Source organism: Erpetoichthys calabaricus, chromosome 11, assembly GCF_900747795.2.
Source record: "Erpetoichthys calabaricus chromosome 11, fErpCal1.3, whole genome shotgun sequence".
In the NCBI taxonomy this organism is placed as follows: domain Eukaryota; kingdom Metazoa; phylum Chordata; class Cladistia; order Polypteriformes; family Polypteridae; genus Erpetoichthys; species Erpetoichthys calabaricus.
In genome coordinates, this window is record NC_041404.2 from 12,051,982 (window position 1) to 12,079,877 (window position 27,896).

General features: G+C 37.5%; 1 protein-coding gene across 2 annotated transcripts in view; it reads right to left on the reverse strand.

Annotated features, from left to right (window-relative positions):
• Positions 1-23,416, reverse strand: part of rnf145a (ring finger protein 145a) — a 33,609-nt gene extending 10,193 nt beyond the window's left edge. The window contains exons 1-9 of one of the 2 annotated variants that reach the window (XM_028812682.2): positions 23,240-23,416; positions 20,579-20,790; positions 11,863-11,971; positions 9,506-9,597; positions 6,913-7,148; positions 6,008-6,183; positions 5,302-5,442; positions 2,748-2,930; positions 1,248-1,395 (exon numbers count right to left, since the gene is read on the reverse strand). In XM_028812682.2, coding sequence (XP_028668515.1) covers positions 1,248-1,395; positions 2,748-2,930; positions 5,302-5,442; positions 6,008-6,183; positions 6,913-7,148; positions 9,506-9,597; positions 11,863-11,971; positions 20,579-20,762 — 1,269 coding nt within the window. In that variant the 5' untranslated portion in view covers positions 20,763-20,790; positions 23,240-23,416. The remainder of the gene's footprint in view (positions 1-1,247; positions 1,396-2,747; positions 2,931-5,301; positions 5,443-6,007; positions 6,184-6,912; positions 7,149-9,505; positions 9,598-11,862; positions 11,972-20,578; positions 20,791-23,239) is intronic. The other variant, XM_028812683.2, reaches the window with a different exon arrangement.
• Positions 23,417-27,896: the final 4,480 nt, after the last annotated feature.

Below are 27,896 nucleotides of genomic sequence, written 5' to 3' on the forward strand. Positions count from 1 at the left end.
AATAAGCACATTAAAAATCTAAGGAAAAACAGCACTGCAGTCAAAAATGCACAGCAGATTTGTTTTAACATCCATAGTAGCATGCAAAAGTATTAAATCCCCTTGAAAGCCATCATAATTTTCTGCATGACAAAAGATTTGTCCACATTTATCCATTCAGTATTTTTAATATGAACTCTTATGCTGTAGCAATGCATTTCCAAAGCTAAAATAAATCATTTTCTGTACATATAATACTGAAGAAGAAGAAAAACTCCAAAGTTAGTGTTTGCCTATATAAACCTCTGTGCTATGGAAACTCTTAGGTTTACACAAATGACAAATGAATCACAAATGACACAAAGGTCAAAACTTGCGAGTCCTTGACAGTATATTTCTCTGGATATAAAAAGCATCCATTGTAAGGGCCATAGTCTTTGCTGGACAATCACTGCAAAATGACAACAAAGGAGCATTCTGCCGATATGAAATACAAAGTAATTGAAATTTTTAAGGCAGAAAAATGGCTACAACAAATATCAAAGAGTTGAATGTCCTGTTAAGCATTGTTGGATCCATCAGCAGAAATGGGAAGGTTCATCACAGCACACAGACTCTTACTAGAACAGGTTGACCCTCAAAACTAAACATCAGCGCAACATGGCAACTGGTGAAAGAGGCGACTAAAAATCTAACGGTCACTCTCTGAGGTCTGCAGTTCTCTTCAGCTGAAACTGGAGTGAAGGTGTAAAAGTCCACAATTTAAAATGGTCTCCATAAAACAAGCTTCTACGGGATGGACACAAATATTGCACGCTACTGCAGGAGAACTTGTTCAAGTCTGCTACAAACCTACAGCTCAGGAGAAGATTCATTTTTCATCATGACAATGTACGAAACTGAGAAATACTTCACCTTAATTCTTTTGGAGTATTATTGCAACAAAAGAGTTCTCGACAAAGTATTAATATGTTGGACTTGAATACATAGGCAAACTTTGTAGTTTTTTTTATTCTTCAGTTAAATAATGACAGAAAATGTTTCAATTTGACTTTGGAAATGTATTGTTACAACATAAGAGTTCACATTAAAAATACTGAATTGATGTGTACAACCCTTTCGACATGCAGAAAATGATGGCTTTTAAGAAGATTGGATACTTTTGTGTGCCACTATATTTATTTAACGTTAGGAAAGTAAAGTTCACTGTCCAGGTCATAACACTTGAGGTAAGTATTGATTACATCAGTAATGAATGAGGCCATTACCTGTAGTGATGTGAGAATGCTGCTGGAGATTATGATAAGGAGCCAGAAATCCATGTGAAAAAACTGGCAAATCATGTAGGCCATGTAGGATGGGAACACCAGCAGGAAGAGGCAGAGGCTCACAGCTCGAAAATGTTTCCACCAGCTCCTAGACAAAAAGAGTACATAGGTAAATACCACCAGGTCCCAAAGATACAGAGTGCAAGTGTAGGTAAGTGGTTAACAGAAGGACTTTACACTAAAAAACCTGACAAAGACAAAAAGCACTGCATGTGGTGCTGTCTAAGGCCAGGTTTATACTTCACGCAACGCGATGCATGCTCCAGCAGACGCTCCTGCTACGCAAGCGTTGTACTGTTTATACTTGCGTGCGTACTTTACGGAAATTTGGAGGAATCCACCAGGTAGCAGGAGGAGATATCATCATGGTGAGAACAGGCTTGGTTTTGCTGTGTTGTGAATTGCCTGGAACACCCATTAAATTCCGATGACACCTTAGTGCAATATGTCTGAAAAGGATGTTTAATGATTAAATCCATCAATCCAGGGATGTGTCCATTCCAGCAAGCATTGGGCACGAGGCTGAAACAATCCCTGGACAGGCATCAGCTCATCGTAAGGTGAATACAAACACTCACATACATTAGCGTCATTTTAGTATCACCAAATCTGCATATCTTTAGAAGGAAACCGGAGCACACTGTGGAAACCCAGAAGGAAAACGTGCAAACTCCAGGCAGAGAATACCAGCGACGTGACTCCCTGCGAGACAGCAGTACTATCGCTCCGCCACCGTGTCACCCCCATGTGTGATATAAATATACAGTGTTCATTATTTAAACGAAATTAACGATTTATCTGTAAAATGTAACATACACACTTTATTGCATTTCATCATGAAAGTGATATCAAGTATAAATCTTAGGATTCTAAATGTGCAGAGAGTTGGAATATCATACATTTAATGCGTTCCATGTGACGATCTATTGCTGTCAGGTCAGGATAAAGCCCCAGGGAAAAAAAAACAAGATGGCACAGAAGACGGTATGTAAGACTTTTAAAATGTGTCGTGTCATTACGATCGGGAATATGTGACGCTTGAATATAAAAGCACCACGGGTGCATCTATATGTCAGCATTTTGCTTCACCACATCAAATTATTCATCAAACATCGAATCGCGCATATCGATCTCGTAGGATTCGCAAAGCAGCTTTCTGTCACATGTAGATAGTAACCAGAGACTCTGACGTCACATTCCAACTTTTAGCATACTGCGCCCCCTGACTTTCTGCTGGTACTGCAACTCGCGCATAGGTCGCGTTAATTTCTGAGGACCTGCTCAGAGGACGCGTCAAATGAACGCTGGGAACACGTGGCAGCCATGATGCGTGCGCGTATGCGCTCAGAGCATTTAGTATAAACGAGCCATAAGTCTGCACATGCATGCATACATTGATTAAATAAAAAAAGGGCTTTAAAAGACAAAAAAAGAACTTGCTTATCTCGAGATGCTCCTAGGGCAAGGACAATTGGGTCTGCAATCTCCAGCATAGACTGTAAAATTGATGCCACAACAATGAAGAGGATAATACTGAGGAGGAAGGCGCGGTGGATAACCTGCAGCTCAATCAGACCTGTCTGAACAGCCAAAACCAGGAGTGTGATGCCTTCAGTCATACCTCTGTCAAAAAAGTGAAGACATTAAAAAAGCAGGGAAAAAAAAACCTCAAAACATTTACAAGAGTTGTTACATAAAGGGAATAGAAACATAAAATGTCCAGGAAAAACAATTGTAGTTTAATCAGGTCTCATAATCTACAAGTCAGATATCAAGTCAAATGCATGACTCTTTAGTAATGAAGTGGGAGGAGAGGCAGATCTTCAATTCAAAAGCTCAATCCCATGTGAACAAACACACTTCCTATTCATGTAATAACTGATTTTTGTACTTTACAATGTATTATGTGAAAAATGCATGCAAGTACTCCTTACTGTACAGCTGATTGCAAACTGTGACTTTGCACATGCCTAACAAAGAGTTAAGTACTATAGAGTTTACAATGTAGATGTTCACAGGGTAAATCAGTCCTTACAAGTATCCATTTTTGTTAGACACATTTTAAGAATACATACAAGCGTTCTGAGAGCTTCAACAAGAGAAGAATCGGTTTAATGTATCCACATAACTACCTATCAATGGATATTATGGATTTGGTGCAGTGCTGAAGAAAATCCATCTGTTTTAATAGTATAACTTTGTCCTATGAGGGTATTTTATTATTATTTTTTTTTTTAAAAACAGAGAGACCAAGATAGCTCATTAAAACATACCAAACAGATTTGAACATGAAACATAACTTTGCACAAATAAATAAAATACAACAACATGGAACAGAATACTTACTATATATTGTCAGATAATGCATATTACATAAAAAAAATAAACCAACATTAAGACATTATACCAATAATTGACAAGAATGTTAACAGTTTAATAAAAATCCATAGGCTTATCTTAAGTAAAACATATTTAGAAGATTGTCCCAGCTGTTGTTAAAGGGATATTTGGACCAGTTGACCTTTCTCTTTAGCAACCCAAACCTGTGACCTGATGACAATAACTGAATGTACTGGGGGAGTTATATCTGGGAATACACTCGGCTTTCTGCAGCACTGGCTTGTTAAACTGGTCTTTTAAATTTCACTCTTAGAACGTTGTTATTTTACTGATCTGTTTCACCAACTGATTTATGCCATTATTGTTACTAACATTTTCAACCCAAGACAACAGAAGTTAAAACAGACTTGGTACAGGATTTATAAAAAAAAAAACAAAAACAAAAAAATAACAAAAAGACACAATGTGCAAATTCAAGCTAAAAAGACAGCTTCTGTATTTGAATTAGAAGTCAGTGATCAGTTAAAAATATTTTGGGGTCATCTGGTGTTTAAAATGATTTCTTTTGCACAAATTGTGTTTCTTCTTAAGTGACAGCACAAACCTAACAAGTCTTCTTTAATATTCCTCTTTCAGAATCACAGAAGCAAAGTGAAGCAGCATCTTATTTTGGACAAATGTTCAAATTAACGGGGCCGTTGTTGATGCTCCTTTTTTGTTGTATGAAATGTCAATACATTTTCTTCCTAGAAGAACATAAATCTGGGACTAGTGCTATTTTTACCCCCCAGAAGACAGGTATGTTTTATTTAGCACTTGTCTCTCTCTTTTTGGCAATCCTGCAGTCTCACAAGCATTACTCATTACAATTATTGAGTTGCAAGCTATGCAGAATAATGGACACCAGCTCAATTTTGTGTTTTTCTTCTCATTTACTGCAAAATATATCAGAATTAGCTAATCTTTTACATAATCTATAGTTGAGGCATATTTGTACTTTAGAAGATTAACTTTTTTAGGAAAAGTAATAAAAAAAATCTGTAGTTTTAAACTACTTTTTTATGTAGACAAAGTAAGTAAAGCATCTGTCATAATGGAGCATGCTTTCAGATACAACGTTTCTGCCAAGACTTATCTTGGTTACAAATATTTTGGGATAATCTGGTGTTTAAAATGATGGTTTCTTTTGCACAAATTGTGCTTCTTCTTAAGTGACTTACTATTTCTTTGAACTCTGTGATTTTAGGTTGTAGCCTTTCAGTTAGCCAATATTAAATCCAGCTATTTCTTTAAGGATAGTGAGGGATTTACTTAAAGAACATGCTTCAATGGTGTTAGATCAGAATAGCACTTATTTTCTGACGTACTGTAAATGAACATCTCCTATTTACATAAACACCTATTTTGACAGACAGGAACAGTAATAGTTCAAATCCCAATAAAATAAGCAAGACCCTTCAAAGGTGACCTTTATTCAGCTCTCTTCAACAAACCTGCTAGCTTCATATATCATAGAGTTTACAAAGCTTCCATCAAATTTTCATATTAGAGATAGAATTAACTTTTCACTCCTGGTTGCAATAACTATCTGGACCCATAACCCAAAAACAAAGAAGCTAAAGTTTTGCTACAAAGATCAAGACCACTTGCTTACCGGTGCATTGCGTTGTCATTCATGAAGGCTCGATAGCCTTGAAGGTAAAACTTGCAAAGGGTCAGGACTCCAAGGGCCACAAAGGACACTGTAAACACTAGCCCCAGAAGAGAATAAGGGGTGCTGCAACACTCTGCAATGCTACAAGCAAAGTATACCCAAACAAAACATCAGGGAAAACTGGTGGTTACAGAGTTATTATATTAAAAAAAACAAAAAAAAAAACACTACATAGACATCTGGATACTCAAGGGAACTTAAGAAGAGCACAAAGTAACTGAGCATATGCAAGTGAATATATGTAAACTCAATCACTATTAAAAAAAAAAGTGTGGCACCAACACCTCTGATTGGTTAATATCAAACTTCCTGATGCAAGTAACTATCCTTCCATTTATAATACCCACTTTTCCTGGTCAGGTCCACAAGAAATCAGCACCTAGCCTAGCACCAAGAATGCTTTCAATACAATTCCACTCCATTGAAGATGATGCTGAACAAAAATTGTGGGCTCTTCAAAACTAATTCTACATCTTTGTGCTCAAGAAAAAAATGAATTGTGAATCTGCAGGCATAGAGAACAGAAGGCAGTGTGGTATCCTGAACCACCATACTCTTCAACCTCCACTCCTAACTCCCTTTAAATTAGCTTTTTGAAAGATAAAAGTAACACAAAAAAGGCAGAAGCTGCATTTGGACTACATACCTTGTAAGGAAAAGGAAGAGTAGCCTCTCACGGGAAGTCGGCTGGTCTCGAGTGCTGAAGTAAGAGTAAATCTGCAGTGCAAACAGGACTAACCAGAACACCATAAACAACACAGGAACTACTAGCTGATTCCAGAGAGACATGCCTAGTGCCAGCAGACCATAGACCTCTACTACCTGGTAGAAAAGCAAAAAAAAAAAAAAAAAAGACTGACAAAAAACTATCTTTCAACATGCAAAAGCACACTAAAATTATTTGCTAGTAATATTTAAAAAGGCTTACACAAAACTGTATTGTAACATTCAAATCATACATCAACCACTAAGTCTTGCCCAAAATGGTCATGTTAACTGCTTCAAAGATTGTATTGAATTTGAAGCAGGCCTTCAGAGAATAAACCAATTCGTCACCATTTATACAGACAAACTTTTGGAATGTCAAAGCTCTAACAAGGCATATACCAGAAACATGCTAAAAACGACACAGTAAGAATTGTTTTTTTATTGCTGTTTTTTTTGTTTGTGTTGACTGAAAGCAGTGAAATTTACAGTATATCACTACAGCTTTGCATTTTACTCTGATTACACAGTTAGACAGAAACAAAAATATCAAATTGAAAACCCTGAAATAATCATTTGCATACTTGCATAAATGAATCAAAAGTGTTGATCTTTTGTTCATTAAATTGTCATTAATCACCCTTCTTAAAACATCCAATGCTGCTAACAAAGCCAATTCTTTCCATTCTCTGCTAGTGTCTTTATAAGACACCTCATGAATTGCTGGCTACTTCAGTGCTAAATATCATTCTAGACTGAAGTGTGCCACCCTTCTGGTCCTAAAAATATAAAATACTGTATATCTGAATAAACGGTGCATATACCAAGACTAATGAATCAACTTACCTGGACCAACTCTCTATAAGCAGTTTTAGCAAGATTATAGGGCACAAGCAGATTAGAAGCAAGGAAGTAGAGTACTTCAAGGCCAGTAAAGATCATTGCAAAACGGTTGATGAAAACAATGGTTTCTAGAGGGACCAAGCAAAGACGTGCCACAAGGGGGAGGAGATGGGCAGAGAAGAGCCAAATCTGCTTGGTCTGCATGACACAAGAGCAAAGGGTGCACACTACCAATTGACCTGAAATAAAAACAAAAACGAAACCAAAGATTTATGAATATTTTATAAAAAGGCACACAAGTAAATCTCGCTATCATTTCAGTGTTATTTTTAGAGATCAGCTGTGGGAAACTACAAGTAATACATGGCACTGGACAAGGTGTGTGTTTATTTTAAGGTGTGTTTTGTAGGTGTGTACAGATTGCGAATACTACTATGTACATGTAAAAGTTTATCTTCGCATAGTATTTTTTAACTAATGAGCACTTTATATAAATACAAATATATACGATTGTTGCCCAAACAATAAAGGAGCTTTTATTTCAGTATTAATGCATTTTGAACTAATTAAGTAGAAAGTAGAGTGTAATAACTTCAATTTCACATTGATAACTGCATCTTAGAAAAATTATACTTCACAATGTCAAACTAGAAATTTGAGATATTAACTTGTTTATGTATATCTGTAAGACAGACAGACAGACACTAATTAGGCCAGAAAATTCCAGAGCATGTATCAACTATAATAGTCAATCTTTAGTAAAAATGCAACTGTCCATTTTCTGCACTTGAACTTTCCTGGTTTGCATCACAACTTACTTTGTCTGTATTAAGCACATTACAAAAATATTATTTATTTTTTCTCTATTAAGAACAGGGGTGTCCAACGCTGATCCTGGTAGGCCACAGTGGCTGCAGGTTTTCATTCAACCCATTTTCTTAAATACAAACCAGTTTTAGTTACTAATTGCCTTTTCTGCCTTAATTTTAATTAACTTGCTATTTAACACTCCAACCTCTTAACTGCTATTTTTTCCTTGATTAGCAGGCAAACAGTAATGAAATGCAAAATGAGTCAACACATGGCCAGCTAACCACTGTACATCACACACGATCTGAAACTAAATAAATAAAGGTGAAGGCCTCAATAATGTTTATGTGCCCAGGGGCCTCATGTATAAACGGTGCGTACGCCCGTTTCCATGCTCACTTCGAGATGTGTAAAAACTAAACTTGGCATAAAGCCATGCATATTTTCATGGCAGCTTCACACCATGCACACACACTTTTCTGTTCGGTTTTGCAAACAGGCAGCACCCAGCGTCAAATCAGTGCTACTGTTTCTGTGTCATTTCCCTTCATATTGTTGTTGCAATGGCACCAGACAAGTTATAAAGCATTTCCACTCGATTAATGTGCTGTTCTATAGTCCACAGAAAGTGTGTCGCATTGTGCCAGCATGAAGTGTGGTGCATAATGTGGTACACAATTGTGGCTTCACCATACCTGATGATGAACCTGACCCTGAGCCACCAAATGAACAGCCATATCGAACACCATTACAACTTCATTTGAATGTAATTAGCAGAATGTAACAACAGGTAATCAGATGTAGAGGTTATTTTTTAACTAATTCATTTAATTTGTGGTCAATATCACATAGTACAGCCCTTATACTCCTTAGTTCATTGGCCACATCTCTTACAGCATCCACTATTGCATTTCATGAATCCAGAACAGTCCATTAGCACACAGCCAGAAGGTCGCCCAGTGGTATCCGAGGCAGAGGTGTGTGTGCAGCCAGCGTCTGAAGATGTGCTGGGCACAGCAACACCATCACCGCCTGGAGTTGTGTCCTCAGAATGGGGGTCAGCTTTTGTAATATTTTCTGAAACAGAATAAACTGATGGTGGGCTGCGACTCACTTTTTCCCTTCCCTCCACTTTGCATTTGAAACATGCTTTTGCCATTGTCTTTTAATAAAACACTGAATGGAAGGGGCTATTTACATTGATTTGCATATGCAAAATTCTGTGAAGAGTCGGGATTGGGCTGTAGGCACTTGCACTTGCATTAAATTTCATGTTGATTGGTATTTATAAAGGGAAAGTGCATGGAACGATGCTTGCATCCGGCGCCGCCGTGATTATTTTATCTATCTTACGCACAGTTCTATACATTCAACTTTTTTTGTATGTTCATTTGCAGTTTTGTCCATACGCCATGTTTTAGTGTGAATTCTACACACTGCAGATAAAAGAAATTCAACAGCATCTGAAATTTCTGTTGTGGCAGAATAAGAGCACCAGAAAAACATGGAGTTAAATCACGGGTTTAATAAAAAAAAAAAAAAAAAAAAAAAAAATCAGCTTCTTAATTAAGAAACTGGTTGAAATTTAAGGCCCTGTCTTAGCTGGTCATTTGTTGGCTCACTTAACATCTTATTTTTGTTTGGTTGCCAGTTAAGGCAAAAAAGAAGCAGTATAATACTGCAATATATAAATACTGAGGACACTTGCAAGTAAAGAGTTTCTTTGTAATATATACACTATGTAGACAAGATAATAAACTTTAACTTAATCTAACAAAATACATACCAATTAGTGCTGTAGTAAAACGATTCATTGAAAGAGGTTCCAAGTAGAGGGGTCCTTCATATCCAGACTCTAGTTCACTCCTCACGTAATCTCTAAAAATCAATCAAACAAACAATACCTAGTAACACTGCCACTACATTTCCAAAAGATGGTTTGAAATGTAAAATTTAATTAAAAAGGCCCAGTCCTTTTACCAGCACAAACCTACCAAGTCCTCTTTAACATTCCTTTTTCAGAATCACAGAAGCAGCATCTTAGTTTGGACAAATGTTTAAATTAGCATGGCCGTTACTGCTCCTCTGCTTTTTGTTGTATGAAATGTCAATACATTTTCTTCCTAGAACAACATAAGTCTGGGATTGGTGCTATTTTCCCCCCAAAAGACAGGTATGCTTTATTTAGCACTTGCCTATCTCCTTTTGGCAATCCTGCAGTCTCACAAGCATTACTCATTTCAATTACTGAGTTGCAAGCTATGCAGAATAATGCGAGATATATCAGAATTAACAAACCTTTTACATAATGTATATTTGAGGCATATTTGTACTTTAGCAGATTAACTTTTTTAGGAAAAGTAATAACAAAAATATGTAGTTTTAAACTACATTTTTAATGTAGACAAAGTAAAGTAAAGTATCTGGTATAATGGAGCATGCATTCAGATACAATGTTTTTGTCAGGACTGTTTGGGATGTCAAATGATGCCAACCTCTGTCAGCTCTGCAGAGTTACTAGCAGTTTTGCTGTATAAATTGGACAAAAAAAAAAAAACCACAAGAGCAGCAGCACTTTTACCTCAAGCGGATGCTGCAGAAAATTCAGTATGCATATTTGTGCTAAAAATAGTTTTGACTTACATTGGTGAGCGAACGTATCAGTTTTTGCTAGCCTTTGACATTTTTGTATTTACATAGACAAGGACTGTTTTTTTTTATCTGCACTCCCAAACCCAAATCACAGCATATTACAGACCAAATTGCACTACTGGTGTGTCAGGGCATTCTTGAATAATGGGATTAATCCATTCTTGTGAAACTGCAGGAACTGTAAGTTACTGTATGTGATATTTGGATTATGCTGCTTTTCCACTACAACAAGGAAAGCGGTAAAGTGTTTTGTTCCCCTGAAAGGTGCTGGAAATAAAATTTCAAAATGGTCAAATTCTGTTACTAGAATATGAAGGCAGAAGATACTTGCTCCCTGCTAATTTTTCGGTAACACTGTAGTTTAGGTACTACAAAAAACATATCTGTTACTCCTTTACTCTTATGTAACAACAAGACTTTAACAAAGGCTTCTTTTGGCCTTTGTAACACATACAAAACATCAGTAGCTAGGTTATTCATCTCTGTAAAGTGTGGTATATGGACGTGATGGTAAAATTACTTACTTAGGTCTTATACTAAATATGCAATATCAAGAGTAATTGAGTTTGTCTTCACATTGAGAAACATCATTTTACTATCCTGAATCTACTTCCCTTCATTTCCATTTGTGTTATTAGGCATGCAGTTCACTAGTTAACAAACAGAAACTTGTTCATCAACTTTTATTAATGCTTTTGAAACCTAGCTTTGATCCACACATACTCTTCTCTTGCCAAGACTAAACACATTCAGTTCTCTTAGCCTGTATTTGAGCAGGATATCTTTTTTTTTTTGCCAGTGGTGCACTGCTCTGCACAGTTTCTAGTTCTGCCATGTCATTTTTGAAAGGGTGCAATGTCCTTTAATTTTAATTGAATAATTTTTCACTTATTTCTTTTTTTAAATTGCTTTTCTTTAACTGTCCAAATGATGAGGGTGTTATAATTTTCAAAGAAAAATTACATCAATTATCATCTAAGAAGAAAAAACACAAACACACACAATCCTCATCTTTTTTTGAACTGAAATACAGGACTAAATTGTGAATGACATCTTATGTACTGCTAAAGGTATTAGTACTTTTAGCATTTCATTGTTTTTGGACCATGTTAAAATTTTGCCACAAAGGGAAGGATTTGTTTCGACTAGTTTCAAATGCAGAAGGCACAAAACAGAATTGACAGATATTGTATTGCTTTATTCAAATCTGCAATAAGAAAAATCAAACAAAAAAAATGAAACCACTGAAAAACCCTTTATATTTTAAAATTCCCTAGTTACAGGATTATTACTTTTCACTTACATTTCTCAAACAAACAATAATATTGGCATGACATCTGCTAAATATTGAAAGGTAAAGCTATAATAACGAAAGTGAGTGACCTTGAATCTTAAATTAATCTGTAAAGCTACATGAGATTCCTGAAGAAGATCTGATACAAACACCAATAAAAGAAAACAGCAATGCATGCCTCCTATACAACTACTTACCTGGAAATTTGGTGTCCGGCGTACAGGAGCAAAGCTGTGAGAAAGTACAAGTAAAGCTGAACCAGATGCTGCCTGGGCAAAGTTAGGAGAACGACACTTAATATATAACCTGGAAAACAATGAGAGAAATAAATGAAAAATATACACTACAGTGCAGAACACTTGCTTACATCATTGCTCAAGTATTAAAAATGCATCCTGTGGGGTGTCCCCGGTATGCAGTGTTGCGTACCTACCAAAAGTGGCCCAAGAAAGGAGGACCAGAGAACCACCTACTGGTTCATGCCGATGCGTGTGTGGAGTGAAGGCTAACCAATCTGGTCCCAGCCCACAGAAGAGTGACTATAGCACAACTTGCTGAAAAACTTAATGCTTGCCATGGAAGACAGGTGTCAGAACACAGTGAATCACAGCTTGCATTGTACCAGGTGGCATAGTTGCACAACGGACAAAGTGCCCATGATGACCCCAGTCCATTGTGTAAGTGCCAACAACAGACACGTGAGCGTCAGAACTGGATTATGGAACAATGGCCTGATCTGATGAATCACAATTTCTTACAGATCATGTGGATGGCCAAGTGCATATGTGTTGTTTACCTTGGTAAGAGATGGTAGCAAGATGCACTATAGGATGAAGACAAGCCTGCAAAGGCATTAACATGCTCTGGGTAATGTTATGCTGAGAAACCTTGGGTCCCGTCATTTATGTGGCTGTTACTTTGACACGTACCACCAATCTAAACATTGTTGCAGACCACATACACCCCTTTATGGCAAACGGTATTCCCTGACGGCAGTGGCCTTTTTCAGCAGGATAATGCACCCTGGAACACTACAAAAATTGCTCAGGAATGTTTTGAGAAACACGACATGTTTTATTCTTGAATAAAAGCACACTTGTTTCATTATACCTTTGCGAAAGTGTTTATTTTATATCTTGCAGTACAGGCAAGATCGTAAAAACAAGAAAAAAAAATCTTAAAATGACAACTCATGTTCAAATGGCATAGTGTTTTCAAATAGTGAGTTTTTCATGTATGAGTGTGTGTGTGCGTGCGTGCGCGAGAGAGGCAGAGACAGAATCGATCTCTCTCATTCAAGTGGTTACTAGAACATAAAATAAACACTTTCGCAAAGGTATGACGAAACAAGTGTGCTTGTATTCAAGAATAAAACTGAATAACAAAAAATTCAAGTGACAACAAGATGCCAAGAAGACATGATTCGCCAGCGTCTGTGTGTCTGCTTCTACCTCTTCAACAATATCTTTTACAGGTAGCAAAACTTTACACCAGCTGTTACAGACTGAAATCAAAGGCTTATTCTTTTTGGGCGCATACACCGTCAGCATGACACTACAAGATCTAAACACTAGTGTGGCGAATTGCTCGCATACTGAAGTGACTTTAGCTGCAGGTGGAAGTCCCATTTTACTTCTGGTGCCAAGCAGAGTTGCGTTGTGGTGCAGCAGTCTATTAGCCAGTGAAATCACTGTGAAGAAGCTGTTGTTACGGTTCTGCCTTTCGTCCAGAAATGGCTCCATAAGTTTTATGACCACAGACTCGGAAAGTCTTTGCCCTTAGTTGTAACTCAAAACACAGTTCTCAACAACACGTTGCCAGATGTCCGAGATCACAGCAAATCTGTCACTTTCCACACGTTCTGTCTTTCTTGTCAAAACGCAAATACTGCATGGTAGTCTGATAGTGGTCACGGGACATCGTATCTTTGATTGCCGGTACAACAAACAGTTCTGAGCAGGCATCCACCACAGCAGCAACTGTGGTCATCACTGCTCTTGTGAAAAGAATGGAGATAAATGCCATCAACTCAAAGAGGGAGAGGCAAGTTCGTTGCACCACAATAATAAAAAAACAAGCGCTAACTTTTACAAGCAGCCAAAATTTACACTGGGTGTTACAGACTCAAATCAAATGTATGTTTTTATTATATTATAGTATAATAATAATAATATCAGCTCACTACTCAAAACGTAGAGCGTCCAGCCTCAAACCCAGAACCTGTGGGTTATAAGGCAGCAGTGCTTACCTCTGCACCATTCAAGAATACATATCAACTTCCTGTAAATTGACATTTGAGCTTGGGTTTTTAACTCATTGACAGCAACATGAAAATCAATTTTTCTTTTGGTTATATCTTATATATAATTCGCCAGTCTCCTCACTCACGTCCGTCTGTCCAAAGCCGAATGCGCAGTCACCTTCTGCGCACGTCCGAAGCTGAATGCGCAGTTGCCTTCTGCACAGCTGCCTGAAAAACCTTACGAGACCGACATTGCGGCAGGCGGCGGATTTACGGCCGCGAAAATTCAAAGAGAAAGGCGACTTCGACCAAATATCGCGGCAGGCGCCGGATTTACAGCCGCGAAAATTCAAAGAGAAAGGCGACTTCGACCAACATCGCGGCAGGCGGAGGATTTACGGCCGCAAAAATTCAAAGAGAGAAGCGACTTCGATTAAAGCTCTAGAGGCCTGAAAGGCGATTTTGACTACAGCTCCAGGCCTAATTACGCATTCATTCAATATACCTATATCAGGTTTGTGGTGCTTATACTTATTACTTTTCCACTCGTGCCCGTTTCATCTTATGTTGTCGAAACGGGCTCTTTGTCTAGTTTTTGAATAAAAGCGCATGTGTTTATATGATACTTGGACTAAAGTCTTCACACATTATACACTTCACGTCATTATATGTATAACATGGAAAAAGTTTCTGTTTTAGCTATGTGTTCAGCAGTTCCAGTCATCCTACACTTACACAGATCGTTGTAGACACGGAAAACACACGAAATGGATGTATTCCAAATAATGATACATTACTTATCCCATACAACTCCAGACACCTCACTCCCACATAAAAAGAGACCTGAGCTCTGAGAATTTTGCGACAGACTCGGCTCCGTCAGTGAGGGGGATAGAATAGCAGGCTGCTTGCCGCTTGTGCTGATTGACACATTTGCAAAACAAAAGACGCTGACGGAGAGGTGCGAAGGAATTTAAGGTGGCACAGGATTACAAATTTTTTCGTAGGCTTCAGGTATTCTAATGTTAAAACATTTCCATTCTTACATCACGATTATACATTTTGACATAATAGTATATTACTGTACATATCTTAAGAAATGGTTGCAAGGCCTTGCATCAATGGCTGAAATTGTTGGTTTAATCTTTAAAGCAAGAGCTGTGCACTGGGGGTGGATGCTTGCTCCACTGTAAACTTGTTAAAAAGTAGATGCATGCATTAATGAACAAAAATCTGCATATAGTATTGTATGTATCTTTCATTCTCTCTTTACTGAAAATTCTCAAAGGAGAAAGGAGAGTGAGAAATCTTATTTTTTTATTTAACTCAGCAATATTCCAATTAAAAACATGACTAATGTTATCTGAAACCCAAATATATATTTATAAATATATATTTATTTGCTTTTTTAAGTACCACTCACAAGTTACATTATTTCAACCACGTAAGTTCAAAAGCAAAACTGAAAATGTTAGCTGTAGACTACACTGCATACAAATTAAAGGGATACTCTTAAACACACATTTGCACATGTTTGTCAACTGTAACCCAGTAACCTGGGCTTATAAACCTGAGCTGATAAGTTGGAAGACACTCCTAAGGTCAACATGATTTATTGTGCTTACCTATTTAATTTGTTGATAGACTAATATGAACTACTGTTTAAACCAGTAGCATTTCCATCAGGTCAAGACATTTGCTCCTGACATTATTTCATTGTGTTACATTAATACAAAAGTTCAGAGTAGATCAATTCATTTTTAACCACCTTTATCCATTAAGTTCAGTGGCCATATCCCAGACTGATTTCAAGGTAGCAGCTATTTCTGAAAAGGCCACCAGCCCATCACAAGGCACATATTACATCAATTTAGTGTCTGCATTTAAGTCTTTAGACATGGAAGAAAGAGCTGAGTACCCAGAAAAAGGCATGCAGACAAAGAGACACTTTGTGACAACTCCAGGGGTCTCACTTAGAAAACCTTGCTTGGAATTGAGTATGAAAATATGCTTACATAAAAAAAAATCCCTTTATAAACCAAAATCACCTTAATAAATGTGTGTATGTGAATGCATCTCAAACCCCACCCAGAAGCCACCATGAAACAACTACACATGAACTATCCTATGAATTATTATAATAATAATGGTGAACAATGCTGCACATCCTCTCTGTGACACGCTAACACCGAAGATTTTCAGCCAACAAATTATTCTGCAGAACTGTATCAAGAAATGCGACTGGGGCTCTTTTATACCAACAGTAATACGCCTGCATAATGCCTTACTGTGATTGAGTCTGCCAAGTGTGAAGTTTTATTTCTTTTTACTCATTCTGGTGTATGTTTAGCCTATAGTGTGTGTAGTGTGTGATAAGATTCTGTAAAAAGCCAAATGTTCCCCCAGAGGAAAAATACACTTGTCTATTTTATCTATCCATCAACCTTGTACATATGTAATTATTACATAGCAGGTCTTGACTGGCTGATAGGGCAGTGTCCCACCCGACACATCATGCTATGCTCTGCAACTGAGTACCTCAAAAGCATGCACAGCATTGTAGCACCTCTCATCTGTGGTCTGGTGCTTGGGGAAAGCACAAGTCACCAGTGTCTGAGGAGGCACCCACTACCACATATAATGACAAAACTGCTGTTACTGTGCAGGCCATATAAAAACAACTGAGGGCTCAACAAGATACTTTGCCAGAAAGCCAGTCATCCTGTATAGTACCATGACATCTGACAAAATTACTTAGCCTCATAATGGAAAAATCATGGGGTGACCCCATGAAACCAAATTAGTCTCAACCTGGCATCACAGATTACTTCTGCGTTAATGGAATGTCACTGCTTGCAGTTAGCAAAAGCAGTTTAATTCTTGCTAGGCACCCTTATTGTAATATGAGTGCAGTAAAGTTCTCTGACTATGTTAGGAAAACCGGACAATGCTCGAAATTACCTTTATACAGTATGTTCTCAAAAACATGTTAAGTTTTATGTAAGAACATCCACAACAAACGAAAACTGAATGGAGAGCCTTGTCGGTTGGTGATGCCATCACAGCAGGCATGACAGAGTGAAGCTTGGTTGAAATATTTCTGATCTGTCGGACAGTTCCCTGAGACATGCCAAACGGTAACCAATATAAGCTGATGAAAAACCAAAAAAGTTCTTCAGTGTAAATACACAGAATTGGCCCTATTAAAAGGGAACTAAAAATGCAGCCTGAATATATTTATCACTTTTGAGGTATAATGTGTTTGTCATGTCAAAGCACATTATAACAATGGCTCTGTGATATAAATTATTATTCATGTGAGTGGTCATTTAGTTGGTTTGGCTGCATTTCCCCACTTTATCAAGGGTGTAGTCATTTCCCAGTAACTTTGAAAAGTTGTGCATGGATGGGTCAGAATTACTATAAATATGTGCACATTCCTGCGGTGGGTTGGCACCCTGCCCGGGATTGGTTCCTGCCTTGTGCCCTGTGTTGGCTGGGATTGACTCCAGCAGACCCCTGTGACCCTGTGTTTGGATTCGACGGGTTGGAAAATGGATGGATGTGCAGATTCTCCAGTCAAGTCTTCTTTAAGAAATCCTAATTTTTGCATGGACTATTGCTTATGCCAGTTTTATAAACCTGACCCCAGGCTAGGAAATCAAACCAAGATTTCTGGATCTGTAAAACACAATAATAAACTCTATGACATGTAAAGTCATATTAGTGATGGGCATTTTAAATATTTTAATAGAAATCACTGGACATTTTTAGTACACATAACAAAGGTGGTTACGATGAGTGCTGACTATATACTGTATGTGTACTTTCCCCAGCCAGAGTTTCTTTCCATACCAAAATGATGGCTCTTGTAAGCACAAATATCTGTGGCTCATCATTTATTCGTTCCTAGAGAAGTAGCTTTTCTTTCAGTCTCAGGATGAGCCAAGGAAGCTACCGCACACCCAAAAGGCAGCAATATTTTAGTTCAACCGTTTTTTTTCTCTCAATTTTAAGAAATCTTTCCAAACAGTAACTGAAAGACTTGGCTACTCATGTACACTGCTATATTACATGATCAAATGCCAGTGAATGAAATAGATAAAAAGATATTTTCAAACTCAAATCTAAAAACAATCTTATAGAACAAAAATGGACTATTTAAAAAACAAAACTGCAAAAAAAGAACTATATCAATATACATCAATGACAGATGTAACCTTTAAATTGAAAGGCATCTTTCTCAGATTTTAAAGTTGTCTTGTGTTTGATTTTAAAATTTGCACAGACTCTGAATATTCCACATAATCAAAATCGATATTTTTACATTCAAGCTATCATGTTTGTCCATCTGTACATCCAATAAACTAATTTCAATTGCTCTTTTCTGTTGGGCAGACAAACTATTATTGCAGACACTTAGAATGTTATTCGCTTTACATTTAAAAAGATAAATATTTCAGGAATGGCAGAATTTACAACTATAAAGTCAAGCCTTGGCTGTGACTCTGTCCATGAACACTGACACACCAAGATGGCGTCATGTTTCATTTGACAGTTTTTATAAGCTCACTTCCGATTTTTCGACTGATTTGGCTAAACAGAAAGTTGACAACCTGTTAACTACTATGTAAAATATGAAATCAACAAAAGAGCCACAATGTAATGATAATTACACCAATGCTAGTAATGGTTTTGTACTCCTACTCCACCCACAGATAGCATACAAACTAAAGGAAACACCTGTGTGAATGTTTGTGTGTTGCAGGGCCAGTAGAAGTTGCTAAAACAGATTCAACAGGTCTGGTTTACATTTTTCTGATGTCTTCAGCTATCTTAGCACAGTGAAACAGGAAATTTTGGAACTAGGTGTTGGCGACCCTGGGGCATCGGCAGTTGTTTGGGACTAATGCAACCTCGTTTAGAACTCCTTGCCATTAGTTATAATGGAGCAACGCAGTGGTGCCCAACGAGCATTCGCTGTGAAAACCTTTTATAAGAATGGTGATAGTGTGATTGCTGCGCAAAAGGAATTTCGGCATCACTACCAGTTGGGATGTCATGATCATGTCCCATCTGCTCATGTGATTACAACATTGGTGCATAATTTCGAAGAAATGGGTTTAGCCTTAAAAAATAAGTCCCCAGCCACTTCTCACTTGACTGGAGAATGTGCACATATTTATAGTAACTCTGACCCATCCATGCCTGATAATCGATGGCAGCTATTCGACAATTGTTTGGAAGGAGTGTCACTTCACGCAACGGTGACATTCCATGGCCTCCGAGATCCCCAGATCTCATGGTTTGTGATTTTTTTTCTGTGGGGATATCTTAAAAGCCAAGTGTACCATGCACATCCTGCAACCATAGCTGAACTAAAAAGAAGGATGGAAGAGGAAATCGCTGACATTCCTCTTGACGTGGAACGTCGAGCAATGCAGAATTTCCACAACAGACTGTTAGAATGTGTACGAAGAAATGGACAACACTTTCATGATGTTTTCTTCAAAACATAAAAATACTGAATGAATATTGATTACCATCATATCCTGTACAACTAATTTCATCCTTTAATTGCATTTTGTAATGCGTTTATTTGTGCATTGAACGTCAACTGAAAATTTCCCGTTTCCCTGCGCCACCCTGTATATCGGAGATAGTTTCCTTGTAATTGAGGCTGCATTCATTAAATTCCTACAGATGTAACAACACATTTTTAAATATTCTATATAAACATCAAACAGTGTGACTAATGACTATGGATATAGACCACAGTGATGCAGCTACAAGAAACTGACAAAAGAAATAAACCATATCAAAAAGAAACGCAATATTTTAATGGCTATGCCCAAAAAAAAAGGACTGCACCAGGTACAACATTAACTAAAGATACTCAGATAATATCTAGTTGACCAGGTAGAATGGTGCAGAACAGTGAAGGTTGTGGACTGTAGACTTCAAACCCTGAGGTTGTGGTTTCAAATCCCGCTACTGAGACTGTGTGACCCTGAGCAAGTCAGTTCAACCTGCCTGTGCTCCAACTGGAAAAACAAATGTAACCAATTCTATCTCAAATGTTGTAGGTTACTTTGGATGAAGGCGTTGGTGAAATAATAAACAAAAAAACACAATGTAAATGGAGGAAACAACACATTCAGGCATTGCTGCAATCTGTTTAATTCATGCAGAAAAGTCGCAATCAAAAGAATGCCCAGTATATTACAGAAACAATAAGCAAGTAAACGCTGTGGTCAAAATTTGAGGCCAAAGCTTTGTAAACGACAAATCCATTGTCTTGGAATATGTTGGAATAAAAGACAAAAAAGTACAAACTCATGCACATGCAGGAGCATTCTTAAATAAGACACACCAAGTTTAATGCAAGTGAACAGACCAAAACATATTCAAGTAATGGCTTTCGTAAAAGTGTTTGTCAAGGTTATTGGTACAAAGTCTGAAAACTGGATGAACTCTAAAACGAATAACCTACCCTTCGTCAAAGCAAGGGAAAAAATTGTGTTCACCTTTCCACAACAGTTAAAAGAAATAGTAGGACATGACAAAATTATAAACATCCTGAATATTTGTGGTAATACTTACCAGAAAAAATGCACCAAAAAAAAAAAAAAAAAAATCTGTATACTAAACCACAAAACATCTCCACTTACCCACATAGTGCATATTAAGGGCCAAATACTTGTATTGGAACAGGGGGTTGTTATTGAGGCTGCTTCTCTGGATCTGCTGGAAGAAGGAGCTAACATCCCACCGATACAAAACATCCAGTAACATGATGCTTGGCACCCGCAGACCCACATTTAAAACTGCTTCCAACTTTTCCTTTACTGCCATTTTCCGTTCTCACAATTCTTACAGCACACTAGGAAGAAAAAAAAAAACACATTATACAGGCCCATCATTAAAGTCTGTAAGGCACAGCTTTCTTTCCTTAAAATAACTAAAAATACAGTCACTGAAGCTTCTGCTCAATAAACTCACCATATTTTGCAGGCTTCATCATTTTCTCTTTGAAGAAAACATTTACTTCTCAAGTGAAGTACAAACCCAAACAATTCCACATATAGATAACACAGGCTGACAACAGTCTGAAACTTCACACTCCTTACAGAAAACTGAAAACATATTGCAAGGAAAACTACATTTGGAAGAGTAGCAGCCTAAATGAAGAGTCTCATGCATGTGTACATGCAACTGCCCCCATTCTGACTTTCCTACATTTCACCTTATAAAGATGGGGGAACTTTGTAACAGAGATTAGCTACATACTTAAACTGTCCAGTACCAGCATTTTACTGTCCCCATTTGGTTTATACATTCTGTAATGCAGACTGCTATAGATATTTAATCTCTTTCTTCAAATGCTGTATAAATGTTGCTCAGAAATAAATACTTCAATACGATTTCTGTTTATTGTCCGCATTTACTCTTTCTCGTTAATTACTGATCCAAAGATAAATGCATTTCAACGAAGTAGTATAAGTGCAAAGCTATCAGGTTGTAGTAAAAAAGTCTTGCACAGTACCTGCCGATACCACAATTTGATAAAAATCAGAACGCATACACGTGTATGAATAAGCAAAGGTTCACTCTCAAAAGCAAGTTTAATTTAAAGCAGAAATAAGCCACTGACAAGAGTATGTGTGCAATCAAATCCTTTTGTTACTGGATTAACACTAGGACCCTAAACGGAGAACCTTTGATGTAAATTAATCCCAAAAGTCATATTTGCAAAATGTTCTCTCAGTTCCAAGTTATTCTTTGGGAGAGAGAGCAAATAGAATGTGGGGACTGTAGTGAAGGCAGGATCACTTATTTTGGACAACGTTTTATCTCAACAACTTGGGTGGATAGAAATGGTTTCTGAGAGGATATGGATATTAGATCATCCTGGGATTACATCTTTGGTGCCTTTTCACTTTAAAGAGGAACGAAACTTAAAAGCATTAATTTACAAATGGAAAACTACAATAAAGTTACTCACACATTACGGCAAACTACAACAAATTTATTGTTACATTACTTTTAATTAACATAAAGAGAAAAGGTGAACTGTACATAACTTTTCTTTTAAATTATGTTCCTGCATGTTTTTTGTTTATTACTACTACCATATTTGCAGTTTTTGTGTTTTTTTAAACTGTTATAAAATCAACAGCCGCCTCTTTATCTGAAATACTAATACAAAAATTCAAAAGCAGGACACGTTTTGCTATACAGGGAAGTACACATGGGAAGTTCCAAAAAAGAATATGGTAAGATATTGTGAACATTTCGCCAGCACCTATTCTCGCAGACAGAAAACTAGCAGCAATGTGTCTCAAAATCTTCAAAATACAAACAGGACCGGCCACCAGAATAGTGTGACATGATCAATCTTCAGAGATCGCCCTGGAGACGACGCGTAATAAATGCCTGCTATCAGTTCAGTTCCGTTAGATAGGAGCAATGACTTTATTAATACTGTCAATCACAAATTCAAACAGCTGCCAGGAAAAAAATGAAAAAGGCACATAAAGTGAGACCTCAGACAGCAGCTGCCCACATAAAACGCGTAAAAAAGTTCACATTACATAAAGGATAAATAATTCTGTTACCTCTGTAGATATTTAGAAGAAGAAATCACAGGAAAAAGGATGCACAAATCGCTCCCAGCTAGGACTGGGCTTTTCAAAACAATTCACCACTAAGACAATGTATACAAGATCATAATTGCTGTTTTCTCTGTATTTAGGGATGGCTAAATGTAACCTTTACAATCACATAAAATTATTAAGATACCTGCATAAGTGGCACTTCGCCCGCGGTTCCCTTATGATGAAAGAATTTCTAAAACTCCACCTAAAACAAGTAAGACCAGATATTTCCTGACAAGTCAAAAGAGAGCCGTTTTAATTATGAAAGGGCTGCACCTGGAAACAGGGAACTGGAGACCAAGACCAACTTGAAACTGGTTGGTTGGAATGAAAGACAGCAACCAGTTATCAATCCCCATCGCCTCAGCTTGTGTGCTCGTCTCCCCTAACCTTCCGCATATTTCCGTGAAATGAGACAGCCTTCCTGTGAACTATAATAACCCCGGAGTCGGCGCGGGGAGGGTAGAGCAGCTCTTCCACCATCACAATACCGGGGCTGCAGAGAAGCGGGCTAACTGTAAAAACTCCCACAGTCTTTGCACCGGGACGTGATACAAGATATACGAGCGGCCTATACCCAATATCCAACCCTAAATCCCACAGCCAAATCCCAGCAAACGGGCTCACAGTCGCATCTTCCTTTTCCGTAAAACGTTTCAAAACGAAGACACCTACGGGATAACTTCACTTCACTTCGTTTTCTTGAGATTCACAGAGCTTCCCCATTTGGTCATCCTCCATCTTATCACCAGTCTATCCGTCTCCGACTACTGTACGTTCTTTCCGGCTTAACGAGGGGTCGACGTTCCCAATCCACATCAGATCGCAGCCATTACAGAGAGCGCCTTAGCATCCCGTATGTATGCGCTTGCGTGCGAGCTTGGCCGTAATATCTCATCAAAATGCGCAGGTAAAAGCAAGCTGGCGCACTGCACCAGAGGATAGCGGTATCCCAATACTGCTTACAATCGTTACATCTGTATGGAATAAATTAATAAATCTGGCCTCGGAAATATTTTGCAGAATTTTGAAACTGTCTCAGAGTCGCATAAGTGGGAGAAACTAGTGAAGCACGATATGAAATATAACGAGATAAAACGTGAAAGGTATCCGGTAGCACGGTACTCACACTTAGACGAGATACAAAGTTGATTAAAACTTTAGGAAAAAGTTTGAAAAATTCCGCTAAATAATCGTCAACAGATTTTTTTTAAATATTAGACGAATTGGCTTCTAGCATTTCCCCTTGGCGAAGGGGATGATTTAATATTTAATATTACAATATTTCTCGTCCATGCCTTTTAAAAAGCGTTTAGAAGAAGAAGAATCCTGATTTATTAGTGCGCTTTATTTGAATGTACACACAATGCCACATCAACTGACCCCCAGGGGTTCACCCCCTTATGAGATATGAGGGGTCGTTACGTTACTCCTTTTTCACAGGACTTTGTAAAAATGAGCATCAGTATATAGGCACGTGGTGTCGTTTTATGTTACAGTATTTCGAGGTTGCTGCTTCCGAATATGGTAAAAATTGTAATATATGATTCTTTACCGGTGATCCTAGTTCTCTATAAGAGCCACTACCAGAAGGTTGAAAATGATCAATTTCAAGCATAATCATGCGGGTATCGTTTTGGGCTATTTCAATGTCAGATTACGAATATTATGTTATTTTTGATTTTTGATCCTTACCTAGACTTTTGATCCTTACCTAGACTTTAAACATTTAAACTGAATGGTACATTTTTTTTTCCCTGTTGGGAAGCCAATGCTAACCAGAAAGACATCCCAGCCACTCGTTACTTTCCCAAGGGAACTCATTTTTGTGCCATCGTTCTGAAGAATGCAGGCTGGTCTAGAGGTAATCTTTGGTCTCCGTCAGTGCTTCTTATTAGTCAAGCAATTGGGGATCAGGGAGATGGGTGGAGAAACTTTTCAGTAATTGCTTGTAATATGCCAAAACAGACTATGCAAAACTGCGAAAGTGTATTAAAGTTTGTATTGAGCTGTGGGATTCTCCAGTTTAGTCCCAGTCATCTGTGGGGAATTTACATTTAAATTAAATTGGTTGAGGCAAAATACCTTGGGGTACTAGAGTACATTAATGCTTTCTAGGAAAAGTGTCTTCCTTTCCTATCAATGATTTTATTGCTTTTCATTTTCTAACTTTCTCGCTAGAACTGGAAGGACACTGGCACAGCTTGGAAGACACCAGTGTGTACAACACATTTCTGGGTAGATAAGTCATGTGGTCCTGGCTCTCAGCTACAGTAGATTAACAGCTTTAGGGAGCTCAGGCCCACACAAAGGCTATGCCAGATGGCCAGTTTGGGTCTTTCTGTCTGTTGGCATGAGGTCCAGCCCACTATAAACGTCTTTCATTATGCATAGCATAATATGATGGTTCCTGCCTTGCACTCATTGCTTCTGGAATGGATTCTAACTGTAACCTTGAGTGAGTTTAGTGGGTAAGCAAATAAGTGAATGGATACCTTAATTATACTACAGCTTAAGTACCGTACCAACACACTCTTAAAGGATGTAACATCCACTCTGCAGAGCATTTCATTACAGCAGTGTGTTTGGCTAAGTAAGGAAACAAATATAAGAAAACAATACTTGTTTCCCCAATTAGCTTCATTCTCCTGACAATCAATTTACCAGTCCACAATAAACATTTAAATTCTTATTTCATGGTGTGCACAGTTAAGAAAATGTTAAACAACCGATTATGATCTCATGTTTTAATATTAATAGAATAATATATGACTAAGCAATTTATGATGGCATGTTCAGTAAATGCTGCTATAAAAATAAAGGTATATTTATTACTATTCATGTACCACAGTGGGAAGTCTTCTGAGACTGTTTTCTGCTTGCCCTTGATGTTGTAGGGACAGGCTTGGCTCCTTAGAACCATGAGAAAGCAGCCTCAGAAAATTCATAGGTGAAACATTGTTAATCACATCCTATTATGGAATGGCATCCCTTCTAAAGTTGGTTCCTGTCTTGCAGCACTAAGCTCCTGCTATCAGCAAGTCTCTAATAGAGAAAGTGGTTTCAGAAAAGGGATGGATGAAAAACTGTTAACTGCACACTCTGTGATGGAATGAAAAAGCATCCAGGGTCAAGCACTTGCCACTCACTCAGTACTGCCAGAAGAAGTCCCTGCAATCAGCACCTCTGTGTTTGAAAAAGCTGGTTCTGATGATTGATGGGCTTAAAATTGTTAATCCCACCTTGTGATGAACTTGCATTCCAAGAGGTCTTTCTCCATCTCTACACTGCTAGGGTAAACTCCCACTATCCTCAACACTGTAACTGAAAAAAAGATGCAGAAAACAGACTGCAGAATGACTGTTACAGTATTCTCTAACAAAGCAATGTCCTGAAATAAATTGCCTACAAGAGATTGTATAAACCAGCATTTCTCAACCTTTAAGTATTTGCAACCCGAGTTTTCATAACAGTTTTAATTGCGCTCCCCTTACGTTTTTTTGAAAGGAGCCCACTAATACCAATTTGTTCTTTTTTAATTAATAATATATCATAGATGCATATTTTATTATACCTACTTAACTTTTATCGACATTTATCTAACTCTATATTTATTTTTCTAGTATCAGAATGTAGTTTAAGTTAATTTGTTTTAGTTTCAATAGATGTATTTTTCATATTTTCGATTCTTGTTTAGATTGGGTTTAGATTGCATTTGGTGGGTGAGGTCGTAGAAAAACACAAAGGGAGCTGTACTGTACATATGCATTCTTACTGCCTGATAAAGTTAACTCACTCCTGCCACTAACTATACTGAACCTCTTCTCAGGGTTTTTTCCACAAAGTGGTATGGAAATAGAGGTGAGGCGTACATCAGGAAAAATGATTTGTGTTTTTTTGTTAAAGTGAAGTTGTGAATTTTAATACAGTCATGATAATTGTGATGCCAGACAGTGATGATTTGCTACTTTTTGGTTGGACAGTTAAGTATGAATTTTATGACAAAACATGCAACAATACTACTTCCACTACTACTGTTTTTTTTTTTACATCTTCATTCACATCTAAAAAGACAAAACAGTGATTTGGATGGCAGAATTTACTATCAGTCTTCAATAAGCTTTATGGATATAAAGGAAACAGAGTTCATATTATAATTCAGAGGCAAAACTAATGCGTCATAATAAACTGGCCAACCATGTAAAAAATCTCAGCTCAGACTTTTGAATTGAAGACAGGACTTCTAGCCAATGAATTAGGAGGAGAGATGGATCTTCAGTTCAAAAGCTCAATTCCCGTATATGTACCACTCTAATTTTTCTAAAATATTTTAACAATATTTTATCAAAAAATGCATGCATTTTGCACATTTTATGCATATGACTGGATGACTTGACTTGTGGATTATTTGACACGAGTAACACTGAAAATTTTTCATGAATGTTTTTATGTTATTTGCTGTTGTCTATTGTTGGTCTCCATTTTATCAGAAACTGTTATCCATGAAAATACATTAAATTTTACCCACTATCACTACAAATGAAATGATTTTAAGTAACATCCATAAAAAATATTTTTGGGTGAAGTATTCCTTTAACCAGTTCTGAATGTTATGATTTTTTATGCCATGAAGCTTTGAATATGTAAAGGATAGATGGAAGTTTGTGTTACTTTACAGCTGGTGCAAAATCATGTTAGATAGATAGATAGATAGATAGATAGATAGATAGATAGATAGATAGATAGATAGATAGATAGATAGATAGATAGATAGATAGATAGATAGATAGATAGATAGATAGATAGTGTGACACATGGGTGCCTGATGATCACCTTCTAGGCTCAAACAAGGTATGCAATACCCCTCTTGGGCAAAAGGGGGTGCAAGCGCAAACAATACCATCTCTTTTCACTGCACCTAAGCCACACCCACTCTCAGGTAATCTTCGCCTCTTCTGAGTTAACTAAATGTAAAAAAGTAGTAAGAGTGAGGCATTCTAAAGATGTATTGCTGCAGGTATGAAGGAGCCTCAGTACCCTTTCTTGACACATTTCTTTTTAATAATTCATTGGCTAAATTCCCTCCCTGGTAGTGTGTCAACGAGAGGATGCACAGCATTGTGTTCATAAGGACCATCAGTTTGTCTTCATTCTCAAAACAAAGCCTTCCAGAAGATGCCCACTGATGTGTTAAAGGGAGTTGTCTGGGTCAAGACAAGTCAAGAACAACTTTACTTGAGCATACTCATTTGTCTTTGCCATGTTGCTCTTTGAACTTGTCAGTGGTCATCCTCGACCCATGTAGGATGATAATCTCTGTACCTTGTGCTAT